The following is a 23,742-nucleotide window of genomic DNA, read 5'->3' as shown; positions in this document are numbered from 1 at the left end:
CTCTTAAACCAGCCAGTAATTATATATTCTGTGATTTATATGTGCTTCTGATATTTAAAAAATGCACCCTGGCCTGACCAAATAAGAAAAACAGAAGTAACATCAGATCAGTGTTTTACCACTCTTGTTTCTTACCCAAATATTTTAAAAATGTGTATGTAATATGACTTTACTAGTTCTATACTGTGATTGGCAAGTTGGTGTCACTGCTAAGTCAATAACTGCTACTCCTATTCTCTAAACCTCTCCCCTGACTCTCCCTTCTCTTGTTCAATGGTTACCTACCACCTCCTCCATACAACCCCAATATATTGAGTTGCAGATTTAGAGGACCCTCATGAATAAAGAGGGTGGAGGAAGCACTAAAAACACGGGTAATACTTTTCTTTGACACACCAAAAATGGTTGCTTAAAACCATTATTTCATTAGGGATTCCTGTACAAGAGATTGGCATAGCTAGTAATACGCAATTCTATCATCTCAGTATAAGTGAAGGATGTGATAAGATATGGTGATGTAATTTGCTTATTTGATTGACAGTTTGAACATGAAGCGTTTCATGGTGCTAAATCACACTGCATGGTGTACCCAGTATTGGGCTGCATTGCTGAGGGGGCAGTCTTCATTCTTGAAAAGAATTCTGAAAAATCAAAGCAATGAATACACCAGAGATACTGCACATATGAATGTCATGCAAAAGAGCCAACAGGCGGATGAACGAGCAAATCGAAAAATTATATGATACCCGAGTATTACCTTTTTAGAAATCACTTAGGCAATCAGCACTTCATGCAGAATTCTAACAGATAAATCAAATTCAGTACAGTTACTTTCAATGTGAGGCATTTGACTTCTTTTTGCAGGACTTACATGTGGAGATTCCAGACGATAATAATAATTCTAGCTGCCAGTTATCTATCTGGGAATCTCCGTACATAATTGTTCAGATCAGAGGCATTTAGGGCTATTGCAATGAGGGCTTATACTTCAGACTGAAAGCAAATAAGCATCTAGTCCTCATACACACCACCCCTGAAGATGAGAGGCAAGGGGGGAATAAGCAGATGAGCTTACCAGAGCTGGAAAGTTCTCCAATGACGTCAGGAAAACCTCGCTTCCTCTTCAAATTCACTCCATAGGCATCTACAGAACAAAAAAAATAAATATAGCATGTGCAAAGCTGGGCACGTAGATGACTTTGGGGTCAATCTTCTACAATAACCTTTTAGCTTCTTGTGACAATGGAAAACCATTTACAGGCAATGGTATTAACACTGGATTGTTTTCACTTTTCACTGTACTTCTACATAAGCCTTTAAATAAGTGATATCTGGACAAATATTTAGTTTAACATAAGACCAGATGGTTTACACCAACCCCCTAGCCGTCTGGATGTTTAGGATAGATATATCTGATGAGCTTCAAAATCATCCCCCAGGAATACCATGCACGAATCATAATCCAGAATAGTATGTATAATTAAGCTTTTGAGGGCAGTGATTTCATTCACTGACCTCCTGCAATCTTCATAAAGTGGAAGGTCAATACAAATAGACTGCATTAAGAGTTTAATCTAAGGATGTTGAAAACGAAGTTGTATAAAGTTGTCCTGGGTACATGGATTTCAAATGTTTCCTTTTTTGGCAGTCAGAAAGAACACTTGGCAAGAATAACAAAACCAAATAGCTCTGTTGGATTTATATGCTTAAAATGACATCAAGATTTAGGTATATAATTTATGACTTGTGTTGATTTTTTTTCATTGTCACTTTATTGTCTGCACTTATTTGTACGAGTATCTGTCATGTGAATGTGTTTACACATTACACACTTTGGATATAGGAACGTTTTTTCTTAATCTGTGATGCATCTTGAGGGTTCAATTCATATGCCATTCATAATTGAAATCCACACTTTAATATCTTTCTTCTAGAACGGAAGTCTGTGAGATAGAGGATAATTGCTCACCATCTGGTAGGACGAGTAGAACCTGACTGATCGTTGCTGCATCTCTCATCATTGCATTTCTAGCTTTAAACTGAAGGACTTCATTGAATCAATTACATCAATTTATTTGGACCTGCTGTCAGGCTACCCCTTCACCATCTGGGAGGTGACCTGCGGTTGATTGCTCATTCCTGCACCCTTACTTGCCTCCTGGCCATGTCTAACCCCAAAATGCCTGCAGCACTAAAACCAAGGAGACTGCAGCAGTTCCAACTATCCAGGGGCTGCATCTAATTGCGTACAATCACAAGGAGTTGTGCCAGGCCTCCACTCACCATCTAGAAGTATACATCCTCTCTTACATAGTCAGCATCTCAGCAAATTGTGCCAATGCACTTCTCCGTCAATATTGCATTTTTGTGAACTTGAAGCTATTATTTGGTTCCTAATAAATATAGTTAAATGAAGCAAGATAAAGCCCCCACATCACAAAATTCAACATGGCTGAAGTGCTAATTGCTAATATGGCTACACACTAACCAATCAGCAGTAGCCTCTCCTGTCAATCATAATTACCTAATTCAAACACAATGCAATACTCTAGCATTCCAAATGACAATACCATGTGCATCACCACCCACTTAAACATTCCCTGACCCAATCCTACAAGCCCATCAGATATTCAAACACAACTGCAGACACAAATCCACAAACCATATATGCATCCCAACAGAATGTTAAACAAGGCACCCAAACAGATCTACATCTCTCCCTTATGATCACCAACACAAATTCCACCCACAAATACTAAGCTGACAACTCTCCCTCCCAAAACAAACCCAACATACGCTTTAATATTGTGACTTGACTAATAACCCTGAAGATCTGAACCCAAATGTTTACAAAATCCACAAATTTCTCAACCGCATAAAATTGGTGGCGGCCTTGCAAATCACCCACAAACTCATTGTAGCCAATCACACAGATCATGCAGCTTCAGATGTATCCAAACAAGTCTCTCCCTCCCCTCTTTCCCTATCACAACACAACCTACATATTATTCCTCCGGTCATTACAACAGATGCATAGAAGGCTTCTCTGACTTTACTGCTTTAACATCCTTCTCAATCACTAACAATACCTACATAGCTGGCTTCGAGCTCCATAAAGCTCAAAACACAAAGACCATTGGAGACTTCCTGCTAAATTTGATAGCATCACTCTAACTCACACATCTGGGGTGCATACACGTGTCAACCTTATATTTCGAATACCTTAACCCTTGCATGCTCATTCCTTCTCCCTTTTGATGCCCCACCATACATTGCTCAAGTCTTATCACAAAGGACAATCTAAAAACCCACCAGTTAGATCCAGTTCCTTTAAAACATATTAAAGTGAAATCCCACCAACATAACTTTCCCGCCTTTCACTTATATGACCCCGATAATGACACCATTCTAGAAACACCTAACTCCACACAAAGACAATTTACTGATACCCATGCAACCCTTCTATATCGAAAATATGAAACCCAAGTCCAAAGCAAGAGACACAACACAATACACCATGGTTCTCCAGTGCCTGGAATTCATCTATATGCACAATCAAAAAGCTAGAAAATGATTGGCCATCATCTTGTTCTCTTGAAGACCTTCTTGAGCTCAGAATCACAAACTCTGCCCAATCATTCTAAAGGCCAAGCCAACTCAGAATATCATTCTAAAATCATCACTGATAGTGAGAACAAAAGCAAAGTTTGAGTCAAAAACGTTTCAGTTCTGCAAACATAACACCCCCAATTATTCAACCCTCAATTGAACAGGCAATCAAAATTGAATATTTCGGGGAGGAGCCAAGATGGCGACCTGATCGGACGCGCAGCCTTCGGCTCCGCCGGCCCCGGAATCCCGCACCATAATCCTGATTGCTCCGCTCACCAGTTTCTGTCCTAAAAGGTGTGGGAAACGGAGCTGCTGTCACCGGTGTTCCGCCGACCTCTCCATTCGCCCGGAATCGTCAGCTACGGACCGATTTGCCCCGGCCCAGGATCCAGCTTGCACTGCAGCGCGCCCAGACCCCACGTTCACTGCACTGCCGATCCGCTGCGGGGGTGGCGCGACTGGACGGCGCTTCCTTGCAGGAGCGCGGCCTTAGCGCTACCTGCCACCTGTGAACGCTATGTACGCTTCGGGCGGTGCGGTGACGGGGGGAAGAGGTGTCTGCCTGGCGAGTCCTTTGTTCCCGGCCGCCATGTTTTTGCTCCGCTCTCCTCGTCCCTCTGGCCGCTGACTGTTACCCCCACCGGGCACTGCTTGCCTCATCACTTTGCTACTGACCCACAAGCTCTACCCCAGATCGGGCGGACTGCCGCAAGCCCGGGGACTGATCCGGCTGCAATATCGCGCCCCGCGACTTCCCCCGTTCCCCACCCCACAGCATCTCGTTGGGGAGAAGACAAGATGGCGATGACGGTGGCTCGCCATGGTGTGGAAATCTACGCAGCCTCCCCACGACACAGCGAGCACATCAATCCTGAGGGGGCCGGAGCACGCTCCCCCCATGGGCGTGCGGGAACGGGGACACTACAGCCTGACTTCACCCTTGGAGATGTGCTGGCAGCCCTGGGTGAGTTGAAATCAGTGATGAAGAGCACCTATACCGCGTTGGGGGTACGGCTCGATGCTTGCGCCCAAGCTTTCAGCCAGGAGCAGGGGAATTGTCTCCCACAAAGCTCCGGACGGGAGCTATTACAGCCTGCTGCCACGACATTTCCTCGAAGGGATACAGTGGATGCTACAGTTGCCGCACCTGTGGAGGGTAACGGATTGTTGCCACTTCACAGCTCAGTCGTCGCTACAGAGTTTCCCCCTCGCTCCGAGCTCAACAGTGTGCAACTGTCTGAGACGCGGAGGAATCGGCTACCGGCGGATTGCCCTCCTGTTTTTTTATCTGCATTCTTGTCACAAACTTGGATTGCTTTGCTTTGTGACTTTTGTGGCTTGAACACGCCAGAGGGGACTGATACCGAGGGAAAATCGTTTCCTAGGAGCGGACGCCATTCCTTCTTTGTCTACGCACCGCCCCCCTCCTTAGGGCGGCCATTTCCTATCGTCTACCTGGACCGCACTGGACTACCACGTAGGAGGGGTGAGAGGCCGAGTCCCAGAACGGGCCAGGGCTAGGAGACTTTCTTTGGTTTAATAGCCGGGCGGATGGGTGGAGGCAAGGTGGACCTTGACTTAGGCCTGATTTTTATGGACTGTTCATTGACTCTCCCTGTTTGATCTACTGTTGTTGCTTTGCTTGATATTGTTGTTGGGGCGGGAAATGCTTATTAGGCCGGCGGAGTCCGCATGCATATATGATTGGTCCTCCTCCCGGTTTCACTCTTGTGGGAGTCCAGGGATGGATTACTGTTCCTACTCCCTATATCACAGGATTATTTTTATTTTCACTTTCCCCTTTGCTTTCTCTTCTTCCTCCTTTCTCTTCTCTTGCTATATTTCGGGTTTTTGGGGCGACAGACACTCTGCTAGGGGGGGGGGGGGCAGGCCATAGCCTCTGCAAGTGTGTAGGGTGGGGGGTTACTTTTTGGTTCGAGGTTTTTTTCTATGGTGCCTTTCTTTGTTCTTTTATGATTTTTCCTTTTTCTTTGGTCCGTGTCAGGCATATTGGGGGATGGGTGGCGGCACAAAGTTTAGGGGTAGTTGAGACAGTTTCCTGGTGGTATGACTAATTTGTGACCCTCCTCTGGTCGGGACTTGCATGTTGTGATTCGAACTGTTTGGTGCTGTTGTTACTCGTCAAGTCCCACCTACATGGACCTCGTTCTTTATCTTTTAATAGCTTATGTTTGGAGTATTATGACCTGATCTCAATAGTCGCGTAAAAAAGTTTAAAATTAACCTGCATTGCTCCTGCGCCTAGGTACTGCGGCGTTTCCTGATCTGTATTTCACATTGCACCTGCTGCTCAGCTGCATTACCTTGTCACCGTATTGCATGCACTAGTGCTTCATGAGAGTTCGTGGCCGGCCGGACGGTTGTAGGCCCGTATTTGTACTGATTTTGTGCACAATAAAGGTTTTCAAAAATTAAAAAAAAAAAAAAAAATTGAATATTTCTTCACCTCTGAAACAGAAACCATAAGTAATACCTCTCTAACTCACATTACTCCCCCACATATGCATTCGGGATACCCACCCAAAGGGAACACTGACATGTGTCAGAGCCCTCAAGTGACATACACCCCTCACATCATCAAATTCTTCTATTTCAGTGTCTGCTCCCCTTCTCTTGATATCGTGCACACTTGCAATTCGACATGCCTCTCTGTAATACTGCGGAAAAACAAACACTTCTATTAACAAGGTCGAACATGGACCTTGGCAGTGCCACAAACTATTCGTCCATCTTCCACCTCATCTTTCCTGTCAAAATTCTGGATTAATCAGTAGTACTGCAGCTCCAAATCACACTGAGCAACACAACCTACTATTTGCTTCTCAATTTGGTGTCAAGGCAGACAGCTGTCCGATCAGTGATGTTTTATTTTTGTTTAAATCTTTTCATTAACATTTTTGCACATTTTTAAAACATACGGTCAGAGCAGTGCTCATACACCAGAAAGGAAGAAAATAGAAAAGTGATAGCCAACAGCATAATGTGCAGTTCTTAAAAGAAAAAGAAAAAGAAAAACAGGCGAGTAGTTCACAGAGATCACATAAAGTCATGGGTCAATACCCCTAGACAGGGCGGATCAGTGCTGATGAGTCTCACCAGCGGGTGACATATAAACGGATAAAATACAGTGCAGTCCAAACTAAACTGGGGACATAGAATACAACAAAATGAGGACAACATAAGCCAAGGAAGGGAAACTGGAGTTGCTTAGGACCTGCTGAAGCATTTAGTGTAGCCGGGGGGGCCAGAGCTGCCACGGTCCAGAGGTGATGGAGTTCTGAAACAGGAGAGCTAAAGCAATCTCAAGGGTGTTGTAAATTAACAGCGATTAGATTAAGCATTAGCAGAAGACATCCTGTATTTAGAGATTATCTTGACCATTTAAGGAATCCATTTTGTATTTCTGCCAGCCATTTTGTTTGCCATGTGCTCACCATGTGCTCTGTCCTACCTTCCTGTTAACTGCTCTTGAAATCTGCCTACAGACGAGATATATTTATCCTCCTTTGCTTTGCACATGCCCAGTAGAGCTTATAGCTGTTCCTAACTTGTAACTGTCAAGATGTGTCCACCAGAATTAGCTTACGGTCAGCCCTTCCCACTTGTTGCTAGCACACTCTCTGTACGACCTTATATGTATTTGAAACCAACACTATGTGTCTTGTACCACCTTCATTTCAGCCCTGTGTGGGTATAAAAGGACCAAGATCCTTCTAGTCAGTGTACTACTTCATACACTACCGAAGGGTGTTGTATGGTTGTGGTTCCACCTCATGAGGTTTAATAAATACTTTGTTTTCTATTCCAGTTTCTGTGCCAACTTCTTACTATTGGTCTGAGGACTCTGAGCAAAGAAGGGCGAATCCCTTGCACTGGCAGGCCTTGCTGAAGCTTGCTACGACAAATTGGCGCTCCAACGTGGTGCTCATCAGCGACTCGGATGCCTGAAGGACTGGTCAAGACGAAGGATTGGAATCCTGCTTTGGACGTAATCACTGCTGGAGGAGACCCGAGTCTTGGCATCCACGGCGTTTTTCCTTTCTTTCTGATCTGACCATCCAGGTGGCGCTGGTCCTCAACTGAGATCTCTTCTGTTGATTCGCCGTGCAGTGACCGTTTGGTCGATTTGAGAAGTTGGCAGTAGGAACCTGGACACCATTTGATTGGTAAGAGCTGTTTTACGGCACTTGTTGTAAGTTTGAAGCCTTGGATTGGTAAGGTAGTTTAGAAACACTTACTGTGGCATTTGTATATGGAATTGGCCAAATATTGAACTTGTCCTATGATTATGAAAATATATGTGTTGCAATACATATAGGCAGGTAATGAGGAGATTTTTCTCTACTTCTAAGAATATTTGAACGGCACAACGTACGAAGAGTACTTTAAGCGTTACTTTGAATATAATACTGCATATTTTGCACTATTTTTGGCATGCCTGTTTCCAGCACACTTCGTAAGATGTGTTACTTTTGGAGAGGTACCAGTTTTAAACTCAATGAAAGACAACCGGCCCCCCTGGAGGGGACGCCTAATAGGGATATGTATATTAAATATGGTATTTCGTCCATAATGTACAGCACATTGTGGAATAAATACACCCGCAAGGATCCTGAGTTGCGTTGGCCTATGCATGGGTCATTTGATTTGCAAAAGATTCAGTATGTGGAGCAACTGATGTTCAAGCGAAAGGCTAGGCAAGACATGTTTGACTGTGTGCGAAAGTGGGAGAAAGAAGTGCGTGAGCGAATGAAGCGTAAACAGGCCTTGATTGAAAAAGCAAGTCAAAGGGAAATCCCTGGAGTGCACTAATGAACCTCACAGACCCGTGTAAACATGCATTTACAAAAGCACGGGGAAGGACCTATAGTCCACTGTATTCTAGGGAATATATAATAATTTCCACAAAGAAATAAAATCGTTCACAATCTAATTTTATTAAAAACCATATATCTGAGCAATTAAAATACAAGACAATTCAAATCAAAGAAAATTCCTTGAGAAATCATAAACACTCAAGACCAATACTTTTCAGACAATTAAAAAATACACAAAACCAATAGAGACATGTGTGTAACATTTCAGCAGTTCATAGACAATAAACATGGAACAAAAAATACACCATAAAGAACCCCTAGTATTGCTATGGCTCCTGGATATCTCTGCCACTCTATATCAATAGATCCACAGGCCTATGTTGTTTTAGCTTCTGTAAACATTAGTAACAATATTGCATGTCCATCCAGTGTTTACCGGGCCCTGATTGGATTCTCTATATCAGAAAACATGCGTCGACGCGTTTCGGTGCAGTACATTTGATTCTGTGGCAACTTCTTCAGGACTTCTTTTGTTGGGGTTTCAAAGAGAGGTTATTTGCACCTTTTCCCCACTTTCTGTGGAAGACGATCCAGAATGGGGTCTGCGTAGCATTGCACTTTGATTCTGCAACCTTTTGTTACTACGTCCTCTCTCCTTGTATAGGAGCTCCTTGTATTGGGATGTCTTTCTTTCGTCTTTTCGATCTACTGGACAATTTTTGATTGTGTATCTTATAGCATTTTAAAACTTTCCTTGAATGGGCATAGGGTAACTCGATTCCTCCCCAGAACTGGATATGTTCTTCGTCTCGACGGAGCCGCGTCTCTGCCTCGTTCACACACTCGCTAGCTTGATTGAAAAAGAACAGCGTAAAAGTGTGCATGCAAAAGCATTAGAAATGAAAGATAAAGAGATTAAAGAAATTAAAGAAAGGGAAGATAGGGAGCGTCAGTTACAGGTAAATGACCCAAAACGCTATTCGTAGACCTCTATATCCTATCCTTAATAAACCTCAAGATGATTTCTTGTTATTAGAGCGTTCTCCACCTCCGTATATTTTCCCTTCTGCTCCTGCTGAGTCAGATGAGGACTCTCCTACAGATCAGGATAAAGCCTGAGACACTCGCTCAATGTTAACTACCGAACGTTCCTCTGAGATTAGATCTGCGGCGCGAATAGCCGTTCGTGGTACTCTCACTGCTTCTGAACTTCTAGATACTATTAAGAATTGGTCGGAAAAGGAACAGAAATATTTTACTGAGATTTTGGCTACAGAGGTTGTTGAGTGATTTAGGAAACATTTGGTGGAAATAGAGCCAGCTGATATAGCAGCTGATTGTAAGCAATTACGTGAAGGTTCTTTTGTCTTTTCCCAGGTGGCTGACACGATCAGACGTCTGGTTAAACTACGTGATAAAGCAGTCCGTTTGCGAGAGGAGAAAAAGGCAGCAGACGCAGCTGCACAAACATCTCGAGTCAACATGGCACGAGCTCCGACGCTCGAAACAGATAAGAATGCTGTAAATGTGAAACCCATGCAGGAAGCAGCGCCTTTATTTGTTCCTCCTAAAGGAGCAGGTACGAGTGATGATGAGACTTCTGCCGACGCAAAAGGGTATTTTATTTATAAATGGGTTGACACTCCTTGGAATAGAGCAGATGTCATGGCTCTTAAAAATGCATTGCCTGATCCGCGAAAGAATCAGACAGCCTTTTATGAAGAAATTGAGGGTGCCATTAAGTTCTTGTACTATGACTTTGTCTGACATTGATTTGTTTTTTGGGTTAATATTACCGCCTGATATGTGGAGAACTGTGATTAAAGTCGATGATCGTGCGGTATTTGGGGCATTGTGGTCAGATATAGAACAAGTAGATAAAGATAGGAGACCTGCACAAAAACCAGGTCAGCTAATTTTAGATCTTCCAGCAGCTATCTTGGTTAAATTAAAGACGATTATTCCCCCTAAAAAGATAGATTGTACTATGTTAGCGTCTTGTAAGCAAAAGATAGATGAATCAGTTTCAGACTTCTTCACATGCTTTGAAGAAGTATTTCACGATTTTAGTGGTCAGACATTGACAGATGATACGGGTAGGCATCTGTTTGTCGATAAATATGTCACAAACCTTTTGCCAGAAAAAGCTAGTCGCCTAAAGGCGAGTGAAAGTTCATGGAATACCTCCTCTCCGGTTTGTCTCTTAACTATGGCTCAGTATTATGAACGACAAGAATTAGAAGCTAAAAGTAAAGAGGATAAAAAATGTAAAGAGTTAAAAACAAAGGTTATGATGGCTCAATCTTATGGCCCACCTTCTAGAGGTACTAATAGAGGTGGACGTGGATCTTATGGTTCGTCTTTTCCTTCCTATCCTCGTGTAGATTTGTCTATTGATCAGTGTGCATATTGTAGACAATTCGGACATTGGATTTCTAATTGTCCAGTGTTACATGCTCAGCAGGGTTCACGTGGTCGTGGACAAGTGAGAAATCAGTCAGGATATTCAGGACCTAGAGGAAATACAAATGATCGTGCTAAGTTTGATGCTAATACACACGGACAAGAGGGGGCTAATACTTTTGACAGACGGAATCAATATCAAATGTCCGACTATGAGCAGTCTAATTTGTAGGATTCTGCTTATGCATAGGATTGCCTAGGATGGGGTAAGGAATCAGTTGAAGTTCCAGTAGATCAGAAGGGTCCCTATGTTACAGCACATGTTTTGGGTTTTACTGATAGTTTCTGGTTGATACAGGAGCTACTCATAGCGCCTTGTCTAAACACTTGAATTCAAGGGCTCCCCTGTCTGGCTTAACTATTACATCGATAGGTTTCGATGGAACATCATCCCTTAGCCCATTGTCACAGCCACTACCACTTCATGTTGAGAAGTTTACTGCTCCATGTCCATTTTTACTTTCTCCAAGTACACCAGACAATATTGTGGGTCTTGACATGCTCAAATATTTCAGGGCCACAATACGATGTTCTCCAGAAGGAGTACGGGTTATTTTAAATGACAACCACCCCATGATTGAGAGATCCTGTATTGTTAAAGAGGACATTGCCCTAGCTTCACTCCCTAGTGCTCTGTGGGCTACTTCAGATACTGATGTAGGACAAATGGTTATTCCGCCAGTACATATTAGTGTCAAGGAGGGTGCTATACTACTGAGATTGCCTCAGTATAACATTTCTCGAGAAGGAGAAGCACTTACACGTATTGTACAAGACCTGATTGAAGTGGGGGTGGTGGAAGAAGTTCCTTATAATGTCGGCAATAGTCCGATTCTTCCCATTCTGAAAAAAGATACTGACACAAAAATGTATAGATTTATCATTGCTTTGAGAGAAGTCAAATAGATTGTAGTACCACAGTACCCTGTGGTGTCTGACATAACAACATTGCTTACCTTGGTGCCTCCAACAGCAACTACATTTTCAGTAGATGATTTGAAGAACGCTTTCTTCTCGATTCCTATTCATCCTGATAGCCGATATTTGTTCAGTTTTACTTTGAATAATCGATCATACAGATTTTATAGAGGTACTCAAGGCTATACTGAGATTCCTAGTATTTATAGTCCAGCCTTAAAACGACAACTTGATTCCTTTACTTTGACTGAAGGAGTGGCTCTCATACAATATGTCGATGACATATTGTTGGCAGCCGATACACCTGAGCAGTGTGAACAATGTACTTTGTCCTTACTTTCTTTTCACACACAACCATAAAGTATCACGGAAGAAATTACAATATTGTAGACCGAAGGTGACCTACTTAGGACACCTTCTGTCTAAGGAGGGCCGTGCATTGACATCAGATCGCATTCAAGCAATTCTAGACACTCCAGTACCTTCCACACAGAAAGATGTCTGTGCATTTATTGGTTTAACTTCATTTTGTAGGCAATGGATATTGGGTTTTTCACACATTGTTAAACCTTTGCTAGCACTTTTGACTAAGAACACTCTGATTCCTCTTCCTTGGACAGATGAATGTCAGAATGCCTTCCGCCAGTTGAAACAAGCTCTTTGCTCTGCACCAGTGTTAGGCACACCAGATTATACGAAGGCCTTTACACTCTATGTACACGAGAAAGATGGATGTGCATTGTCAGTTTTAGTACAGACACACGGTGACAAGCAGCGTCCCTGTGCATATTTTTCTGCAGTTCTTGATTCTGTTGCTCGTGTGTTGCCTGGATGTTTCCGTTCAGTTGCAGTAACAGCTGTGTCCATACGTCAGGGTGAAGGGATGGTTTTGTCACACAAACTGTTGGTGCTAGTACCCCATGCAGTAGATGCCCTTTTGAATCAGACTAGAACGCAACATTTAACTAGTGCTCGCCTGACAGGATACGAATTGACACTGTTAGCACCTCATGTTACATTGAAGAGGTGTGCAACATTAAACCCAGCCACTTTGTTGCCATATTCTGCGACTCAATCTCAACCAAAGGAGCCTCATGATTGTATATTCATTACTGAGGAACAGACAAAGGGTCGCATTGACTTGCAAGATACGGCCCTGACAGATGTAGATGGGGAACTGTGGGTTGATGGGTCCTGTTTGAAGTTACCGGATGGTACAACCTCAGCTGAATACGCAATTACCACTCTTGAAACAGTAGAGGAAACAGCTCGCATACCACAGAAGTCGGCTCAAGCAGCTGAACTAATAGCTTTGAAACGACCGTGTGAGCTTAGTAATGATTTATGTGTGAACATTTACACCGGTAGCCGCTATGCTTTTGGAGGGGTTCATGATTTTGGCCTACTCTGGAAGGAAAGAGGCTTTCTTACATCCCATAGGATGCAGATAATGCACGTAGAATTAGTACATAATCTTTTGACTGCACTTACATATCTGAAGAAAATTGCCATTATGGAGTGTAGCACACACAAGAAGATCACTGACAAGATAGGACAAGGAAATGCCTTTGCAGATCGTGTAGCTCGTGAGACTGCAATACAGCGAAACACTACATCTATGTACGTAGTAAAATCACAAGCTGAGCGTTGGCATGATGCTAGAGAGGAAGTATTGGATATACAGAGATCTGCCTCTGTGCAAGAACTTGAGCAGTGGTCCAAAGAAGGAATGTTAGACGATGAGGGTTGATAGCGTAACAAAGAAATGAATAAATGGAAGTTACCTGCAGCCTATTTGCAACCTATGGTTCAAATGGCAGATAGGCTGGCACATGTTGGAGCTCTAGCAATAACAAAACTACTTACACAAGTTTGGGAGCATCCTGAGATTGCCAGCACAGCTAAAAGAGTAGTACAGTCCCGTTTGATCTGTTGGCAGTACAATCCTGGAAACGGGACACAAACTCCTACAGGAGGGTTGCTACACCAACCACGGTAGGTATGCTGTTTGTAAACTTTTGTGGAGTGACAACGGACCTCATTTTATTGGGCAAGTTGTTGATTATGTCATGAAAGGATTAGGGCTCAAACACAAGTTCCATGCAGTCTTCCACCCACAATCAGCAGGATTAGTGGAGAGGTATAACGCTACTCTGAAATTAAAGTTAGCGAAAATTATGGGTTACACATATTTAAAGTGGCCAGATGCGTTACCTCTGGCATTGCTGTCCATAAGATCGGTGCCACACTCACGATCTGGGCTCACACCTTACGAGGTGGTATTTGGAAGACCAATGAACGTTTGGGGAGTTCCTATGCCGTGCCCCATACATAATGTATCTTGTGTTCTGTTGAATCATTATTTGGCGCAATTAACTGACAGTTTAATCTCTATTCATCAACAGGTTCGAGAAGCTCTTCCAGACAGATCTACAGGTGAGACCCATGACCTCCGTCCCAGTGACCCGGTGATGATCAAAGCCTTCGACAGATCGAACAGCTTGGAGCCGAGGTGGCGAGGTCCGGAGCAGGTGCTGTTGGCTACAAGGACAGCGGTTCGTGTGACGAACAGAAAGAATTGGCTCCATACCACGCACTGCATGCGTGTATCGCCTGCCTTGGTGGAACCTGCTGTGCTGACTGAATATCGAGAGATTTTGGAGACGGAGAAAGGTCAAGCTATCTCACCGGACAAATCTGCGGAAGTGTTCACGGACCACACGATTCCTGGAACATCGCAATACGATTTGAGACCAAGAAAAGAATCTGCAGTTTTGAAAAAGACAGGTTGAGCTACTGCCCTGGGTTAGCAGAAACGGAATGCCGATATGACAAGGGGGGGATCAGCCCTGCGTAGTGTAGTGACATCCGTCTTGATCTTCGGTGAAGAAATCAGCGGCTGCCCACGGGATAAGAGCTCCAATGATTGTTTCAACGAGTTTGCAGAAATATTAAATTATCACTGTTACTAAAACGCTCAACAAGCGAATCATTTGTGCTGTAGGGTTTGTTGTTGCGTTGGTGGTTATGGCGATAATCACCTGGTTTGTTGAGAAAGTAGCTCCTGCTCGACAGCTTTTTGTTGCCACTACGCCGGTTCCAGTGGAACATAACTATTTTACGCTTCCCTATCATGAACAACAGCATCGACAATCCTACCTAAATAACACCTTTATCCAGATGTTGCATCATACACATAATGCCACGAATACCACCAATTGTTGGGTGTGTGGGATGATACCTGCACACCAAAAAAAAGGAGAAACGCCTTTTATTCCTCTACCGTTTTCCCATAATGGTTCATGTCAAGCTTGGTATGCCCTTTTGTGTGCTTATGGAAAACCTTCAGTAGGTGGAATAATTTTTCAATTCAATAAAGAATGTTACCAAGATAAAGACGGCTACCCTCAAGCTAAAGGGACTAAATGGGAATGGGATGAATACCAACCGGACAATATTTCGACACCATATGTCTTCACAAATGTGAGGAATATGAAAAACAATGGACCCTTTGTGATTTCTGTAACCAGAGCAAAAGCAGATTTATGTATTGGCAGTGTTGGGAGAATTCCCGTAGGACGAATGTATGTACTTCTGTACTGAACATTGAGGGCATAAATAATAGTAGTTTTATATTGTCGCACAACACCTATTTTGTGTGCGGCAATAAAGGATATTACCAATTACCTGTTGATTGGTCAGGGGTATGTTCTATATCATTTCTGTTACCACCTGTGTTTTTAGCACCTGCATCATATCATCGTGACCTGAAACTGTACAATGATATTTCTAAGAATAGATATAAACGGACAACAAGTACTGACGAGATTGATCAGACAGACACCACTCGGCAACATATGTTGATTTCAAATTTTTTTTTTCTTTGTGGGTGCTGCATTGAATGGCAAAATAATCAGACGATTGACTCGTGTAGTGGAAGCTGTCACCAATCAGACCGCTAAGGCACTTGGGAACATTACAGAAGAACTGCAAATTGCAAGAATTGTAGCACTCCAAAATCGAATGACGCTTGATGTGATTTTGGCTGATCGAGGCGGTGAATGCTGCATCATCGGTAGCAGTTGATGCGTCTTCATCCCAGACAAACAAGGTACGATCACTGAGAAAACAAAGAATTTTCTTACAACCATTGACCCCAAAAGTCCAACATTGAGAATGACACCCAAGATACATAAATGTCTAAGAAACCCTCCCATGAGACCAATAGTCTCAACCAGAGGAAGCATACATCAACCTATTGGTCAATTAATCGACAGGTATTTACAACCAGTTGTACAATCAACTGCAACATACATCAAAGATACCTCACAATTCCTGTTAAAACTACAACAAATTGAATTACATCCCAACGAGAAGATTCTACTATGCACAGCAGATGTGTGTAGCTTGTACACAAACATACCACACAACATGGGCATTGAAGCAATAGAAGCAGCTATCCTCAACACTGACACAGACCAAGATTTTCAGTTGTTCCTCATGGAATTGATGCAGTTTACGCTATACCATAGCTACTTTAAAGTCATGGACAAGTGGTACCAACAGCTTACAGGAATGGCAATGGGCAATTCGGCAATTCGGCCGCGCCGGTATACGCAAACATGTTCATGCACTGGTATGAGACTCAACACATTTTGAAGGACAAGACCTGGACAGACCATTTGAAAATGATATCTAGGTACATAGATGATTACTTCATCATCTGGACGGAATCAGAGGAGAAACTTAAATACCAACTAAACAAATTTAACAGCATTGACCAAAGAATTCAATTAACGTGGGATATTTCTGACACATCGGTAAACTTCTTAGATGTAAAAGTAACCACAACACCCAAAGGGTTTGAAACGGACCTTTTTGTCAAACCAACTGACAGGAACAATATGCTATTGCATTCCAGCTTTCATGAACCGAATTTAATCAGAAACCTGCCATACTCACAAATGGCAAGAGTCAAGAGAATCACCTCTGATCAAACAACACTAAGCTTGAGACTAAATGAGATGTCAACTAAATTCATGAAAAGAGGTTATCCCAAACAACTAATGGATGAAACCATGGTGAGAATTGACAACATGGAGAGATCTAAGCTACTGACACCAACAGTTAAAACAGAGCAAACCCGAATGGTAGTAGTTTCCAAATACTCTACTAACAGTAAAAAATTCAAACAAATAATCATGAAACACTGGTCCATATTGACAATAGAACCGGATTTCAACAAAGCATTTGACCAGCCACCGCTGTTCGCCTACACCAGAGCCAAGAATTTAGGAGAAATTTTGCAAACCAAAACCAAAGAGCAGACTTCATACCATGGCACAAAACCTTGCCTGAATTGCGGGAATTGCAACAGTATAATTAAAGGCCACACTATCAATCATCCCACACAAGGTTATGCGATAAAACTACGTGTCAATGCCACCTGTGATTCGAGCAACTTAATATACGGGATAAAATGCCCGTGTGGCAAGATGTATGTAGGGAAAACCGAGAGACGTATAAAAGTACGTCTGACTGAACATAAATCTAACATCAGACTCAAGAACATGAAATCAGCACTCTCGGCCCATTTTGTTGAATCACAACACAATGTTTCCCAAGTGAAATTCATTATACTAGAGACTGTTCCAAAATATGAGGGTGTTAATAACAACAAACAGTTATTGAGAAAAGAAAACTTTTGGATCCATAGATTATCCACCCAGAAACCAACTGGTTTAAACGATAGGATAGAATTTTCATGTTACCTGTAATTAGATTGCTCTGGAGATTATGTTGAATGTTATTGTGCATGTTCCCCACACCATGACACTGTTTGCACACTGTTTGAACACATAACATTGTCCATTATCCCGATAATCACCCCATGTTAGCTCAACCATTACATGTCTTACCCTTCACTCATTGCACCGTCATATTTTACAGTTCGAATCCGTGCACTGATCAGTTTCCATTTACCCAACCGTGACATTACGGTTAACACATAACCTTTTTATTAAATTCTATACCGTGCTCAACGTATGCAGGAATACCCAATTATTTAGAACGGTTGGATTCCAACTTTTATATTTACATCAACCCGACTATATGTTACCGACGCGAGTCTTTCTTCACTCCTAATCCCACGTGATCGAGTGAACATCGAAATAAACAATGCACGCCGGAAATCAAACGTTGCTACCGGCACCGCGGAGACAGGCAGACTGGATGGTGAGCCTCGTTGCTCTAAACCAACAGGTTAGTTTTAAGCGCCCGTAACGTTAGTTCACATTACGGATTGTCCTCCGCAAACCGACTAAAGAAATAACTTAGACTTGCGCTTTATTTACAGATTGACAGATAGGTCGTCTTGACAGGCATGTAAGTAATTTCCGGATTGTTCCCCTTAACACCAGATCATAACCCTCACTCACTGGCCCCTCACAGCACTACCCATTGTTGGTTATATGCTTCACGCTACTGTATTTTAACAGATGTCATTTATTTTGTATGTTTCATTTTATGAACTATGAAGTAATGTCATTTGACTATGTGTTGATTGATTGATATTCCACTTTTGCTTTTATTCATAGTGTCATTTTCATTTTACCTTTATTCATAGTGTCATTTCCCTGATGAAGGGCACATTATACCAGTGCCCGAAATGCATTGGACACGTTTGACTTTTGCCTGAAGTTTGAAACCCAAATTATTTGATGACCTTTTTGAAATGAAAAAATAAATATGCAACGTGAATTAACGATAAAAACAAATAAACCATGATATAAATGAACATTGAATGAAAGTGTTTTTCTGGATCTAGAAAACGCAACTTAATGTGTGTGCCAATCAGGGATGATACCAGATTCTGTCTGGATTCACATATTCTGCAATTCCTTGGCGTTGTAGGGCACTCAACGCCTCCTAATTGAGCACCACACAACTTGGATAACGTTCAACTAACTTGAATCAACCTCATAAAACCAGCAGTGCATCTATCTCAATCGTATTACATTCATCCCAGACCACTCACCTTCAGTTTATGACGCAATCTCTAAGCTACATAAGATAGCTGCAGACATTCACCCAGAGACTGGTGCATGGACATTTTCAAACTGGTTATGGACACTCTTTGTTACTTGGGGCTGGAAGCTACTGACTATTCTATGTATACTGCTGGTGATACTATTTACATGCTGTACTTGTAAACAATGTGGTCCCATGATTTGCTTCATGTGCATTACTGCTTGTATACCTGCAAAAAGAGGTATTATAAAAGAACAACAAATGCTAAATAGTGAAGTTACTGAGATGATGAACATCAATGTACAGGATGCAGATCTAGATTACCCTAGACAGACGAATGTCTTCAGCTAATGCTGAAAGGGTCGTCTGTTGTAAATTAACAGCGATTAGATTAAGCATTAGCAGAAGACATCCTGTATTTAGAGATTATCGTGACCATTTATGGAATCCATTTTGTATTTCTGTCAGCCATTTTGTTTGCCATGTGCTCAGTCCTACCTTCCTGTTAACTGCTCTTGATATATTTATCCTCCTTTGCTTTGCACATGCCCAGTAGAGCTTACAGCTGTTCCTAAATTTTAACTGTCAAGATGTGTCCACCAGAATTAGCTTACTGTCAGCCCTTCCCACTTGTTGCTAGCACACTGTGTGTATGACCTTATATGTATTTGAAGCCATCACTCTGTGTGTTGTACCGCCTTCATTTCAGCCCCTGTGTGGGTATAAAAGGACTAAGATCCTTCTAGTCAGTGTACTACTTCATTCACTACCGAAGGGTGTTGTATGGTTGTGGTTCCACCTCATGAGGTTTAATAAATACTTTGATTCTATTCCAGTTTCTGTGCCAACTTCTTACTATTGGTCTGAGGAATCTGAGCAAAGAAGGGCAGATCCCTTGCACTGGCAGGCCTTGCTGAGGCTTGCTACGACAAGGGCAGCACTACTCTACGCCTCTATCAGTGAGGGATGGATCCAGAGTGTCAGCCCCAGATAAAGCATCCCAAGTCCCCCACAAGTGATCAGTGATGCCCTTTGAATTACAAAGTGTCCCCCCCCCAGACACTCCCCCTTAAGCTCTCAGCAGCTTTCAACAAAACCTACGATTTGGAGGTCTATCCACATGTAATGGCATCTTTGACACTATCCTCAACGTCTTCACTTGGCTCTTCGCAAAAAGGCATTATATTCAAATAGACGCCTCAAAATGTCCTTAACTCGTGACTCGCTGAATCCCAACATGGAGCATCTGGTTAATGCTTCTAACCAATTAAGATATCGCCCTTCACCAACATCATTATGAGATGAACTTCATTATAATAAGGCCGACTGCGTTGTTCTATTGGGGGACCTAAATTGCCACTTATGTACTCATAGCCATTTTGGTGTTTGTGGGATGGTAAACCTAAAGGGCGACCCTTGTACCCACTTTGAGCACTCAAACGTTGGGAGTAATTTTAATTCCATGCTTTATCAGTCAGACCTAGGGTTCGCAAATGAACTTTGCACCCCACAAGTTCCCTTCACGCCCACTTTCATTGGAGAGGGTTGTAGATCGGTGATTGATTTTGCTCTGGTTTCCAATAGTCACTGTTGCAATGTCCTTAGCTGTCAGACGGGAGACATTGCATTAAGTGACCATTTTCCGATTTGTCTTTCTATAGCCTCTGTTATGAAAGTCAATCATTATACCAATGTAGCCGGCAATCTTTATAACTATGGACTGACATTATCGAGATTAAACGGCTATAGTATAAAATGGAATAAAGTTGATGCCATGGCATTTATGGCAACTTTATTAAAAGAGAAGTATAATGACTTCATGACCTGTTTATCAGAAAGCACTGATTATGCCCAAATAGTGGTAGCCTTTCAGAGGATCTCCAGTGAAATTAATAAAGCATTAACTAGGACACCTAAGAAGGGCCTCAAAAACAAGAGGGAGGGGTGGTTTGACTCAGCGTGCAGTAAAGCGCACGCTGCTTGAAAAACGACCCCTAAAAAAGAGCCAAAAAACAATCGTGACATCAGACAGGCCTGAGCTATTTATTATTCTGTAATCAAAAACCGGAAAAACTACTTAAAACAGGAAGCATGGCGAGTCTTACACCAAGCATGCATTTTGAGGGATAAATTCGGCTTTTGGAAGGCGGTCAATGCCCCCTTCTTTGCAGAAAGAAATACGAACTATTTAGAGATAGCGATAGACGAAGCAACATGGGTAGACCACTTTACTGAGTTGTATAAAAAAGACGAGAGGGTGGAATCTATACACAAGGCTAGCAGGGGGATGATAGGGAGTAACAAACAGAGTTTGTTCCCAGTAGAGATTGAATGTACCCTACCTGATATTGAATTGGCCATAGCAGAAAGTGCGTCAGGCAAAGCGGCAGGTCCAGATGGGGTCCCAGTAGATATTTTTAAGCCCAATACCAACCTATGGGCCCCTCTTTTAACCAACGTTCTTAATAGTAGTAACAGAACTGGCTTCATTAGCACCTGGCAAGAAGCGTCATGGTCCCAATATTTAAAAAGGGGGATTGTGATGATCCAAAGAGCTATAGACCTATTTCCTTGCTAGACGCCCTGATGAAAGTGGCTGGATGAGCCATACTGAACAGACTGCAATTATGGGCGGAGGAAACAGGTGTTCTCTCCAGATTCCAGTACGGCTTTAAGACGGGTATTGGCACCATTGAGCAAGGATTAAATCTGGCAACTATAGTCGGGAAATATGTGGTGGCAAAAAAGGGTAATCTATTTTTAACATTCGTCGACCTGAGTTCAGCATTTGTTTGCCTGAGTCATAATATTTTATGGGACACTTTGTCCGGTCTTGGCAGTGAACTTAATTTGCTGAATTTTATTAAGAAACTTTATCGGGGGGCTGGGGCCAAAGTTCGCTTTGGTAATAAGGGTGAATGCACACCTATCTTTCCTATAAGGAAAGGAGTCCGACAGGGTTGCATTCTTGCCCCTTTTCTATTTAATCTTTATATAAATAGTGTGCCCAATCACTTAACAATGGTTAAATCGGATTTCCCTCAAATTAAAGGTAGCCCAGTCCCTATTTTGTTATATGCCAATGACGCGGTAATTATGTCTAGAACTCAGGTGGGCTTACAGAAAGCACACTCCACTTTTTCAGACTATATGGGAACCAGAGGATTGAAAATTAATATTGGTAAAACTTTTAACATGTGTTGTACTCTAAAGAAAAACGTGTATTGCAACACGTTTTCAAAGAAGTCTAAGATAGAAACAACGCGTAACTTCTCCTATTTAGGGATTATTTTTAATACCAGGGTAACCTGGACGGCGGCAGCCGAGGCGAAGAAATTAGCTTTCTCTCGCGCTATCGGAGCCGTTAAAAAATTTGCAAATAAATTGGGAGGCCGTCCGGTACATATTTTAATAGAATTTTATAAATCGAAATGTGTTTCAACTGTAACATATGGTGCAGGGATATGGGGAATTGTTGATACCAGTGATATTCAACTATGTGAAAACTCTTTTCTTCGGTTTTTATTAGCAATCCCAAACTCGACATCCACCTATGTATGCCACAGAGAACTAGGTTTGCCTTATGTGTCTGATCTTGTTAAAATAGGCCCGGTGCTACTGTGGCATAAGGTGTGGGCAGCAGAAGAAACTGAACTCAATAGGGAGATCGTACAGGATTGTCTTGCGCTTCTGGGTGCACACAAAATTAGGTGGTTTTCTTATGTGAAGTCATTTTTATCGAAGATTAGTCATCCAGAATATTAAGACTCCCTCAACACTTTAGCATCTATCCCTAGGAAAAAATTGAAGGAATTGTGCCTTGAATTACTAGAGACAAAACGGTGGCAGATAGAGGGAAAGAAGAGGTCTGTAATTCAAAACCATTTAATGACGCAGGGATACGGTCTTCAAAAATACTTAATTTATATACCGAGCAGCTTTTCTAGGATGCTCCTAACACACTTTAAGGCAGACAGTTTTTTCAGATTGGTAACCTTCCCAGAAACAAATACAAGGTCAAAAGCTTTGCCCCCTTGCCCCTGTGATGATGTCTCACAACAGTATTTTATCAGAATGAGGGAAGAGGAATGGCTGCCCTATCTGTTCCCCAGAGCTAGGTAGATTTTATCAAAAAGGATAGGACACTTGTGACCACTTATTCCAAGAGATATATTGAAAAGCCCTCATAAACGTTGTGTATCTCGAGAAGCGGTATATCTTATTCTCCGCCCCACACAAACGTTATGGCAACAGTCATTGGGCTTTTTCAATCAGTATCTTGCCAGCCTCACCCGAGGCAATCTCTGGTTTTATCGTGGCAGTATCCAGAGAAAGTTTGAGTTACCCCACTGAAGCTGAAAAAATGAGTAAAATAGTTTCCAGGCGATTACATACTTTATTCAAATCGCTGGACCACTAATTAAAAGTGTGATAGGTATGCTCTGGGGATAGTTAGGAATCCTTGGCATAGGTCATTAGGACAGAAAAAAAGTCAACATGTTTCTGCTCTCTTGGCCCGTGGGTCTAAGAGCATTCGTCAGGACATATAAACAAAAACACACACAGTAAAAAACTACTATCACTATTTGTGACGTAGGTGGGTCAATGCAACATAATAGTCTTACCCATGAAGGTTCTTAATAGTCACCTAAAGGATTAGAAAGGAAATGGGGTAACTGGTGGCATTTTAACAAATTCATGTTAAAAACGTGGTCAAAAAAACATGCATTGTGTTTATCAAAAGGTTACGCGCTCTTTTTAGAGACATTATATGTAATTTGTAAGGAAACAAACAACAATAGTGACATCATGGCGAGTTAAGCAGGGGTTGCGATATTTAGGGACTAGTGTGTCAGTAATATGCAATACGCAAAAGGCTATG

General features: G+C 42.2%; 1 protein-coding gene across 6 annotated transcripts in view; it reads right to left on the bottom strand.

The window, feature by feature from the left end:
* RELB (RELB proto-oncogene, NF-kB subunit) overlaps positions 1-23,742 on the bottom strand; it is an 851,517-nt gene that overhangs the window by 163,805 nt on the left and 663,970 nt on the right. For all 6 annotated transcript variants that reach the window (XM_086938449.1, XM_086938452.1, XM_086938450.1 and 3 more), the window contains one exon: positions 1,076-1,144. In XM_086938449.1, the coding sequence (XP_086794575.1) occupies positions 1,076-1,144 (69 nt within the window). The remainder of the gene's footprint in view (positions 1-1,075; positions 1,145-23,742) is intronic.

The sequence above is a fragment of the Lissotriton vulgaris genome, chromosome 9 (assembly GCF_964263255.1).
Source record: "Lissotriton vulgaris chromosome 9, aLisVul1.2, whole genome shotgun sequence".
Taxonomy (NCBI): domain Eukaryota; kingdom Metazoa; phylum Chordata; class Amphibia; order Caudata; family Salamandridae; genus Lissotriton; species Lissotriton vulgaris.
This window is presented reverse-complemented; position numbering and strand designations above follow the sequence as displayed.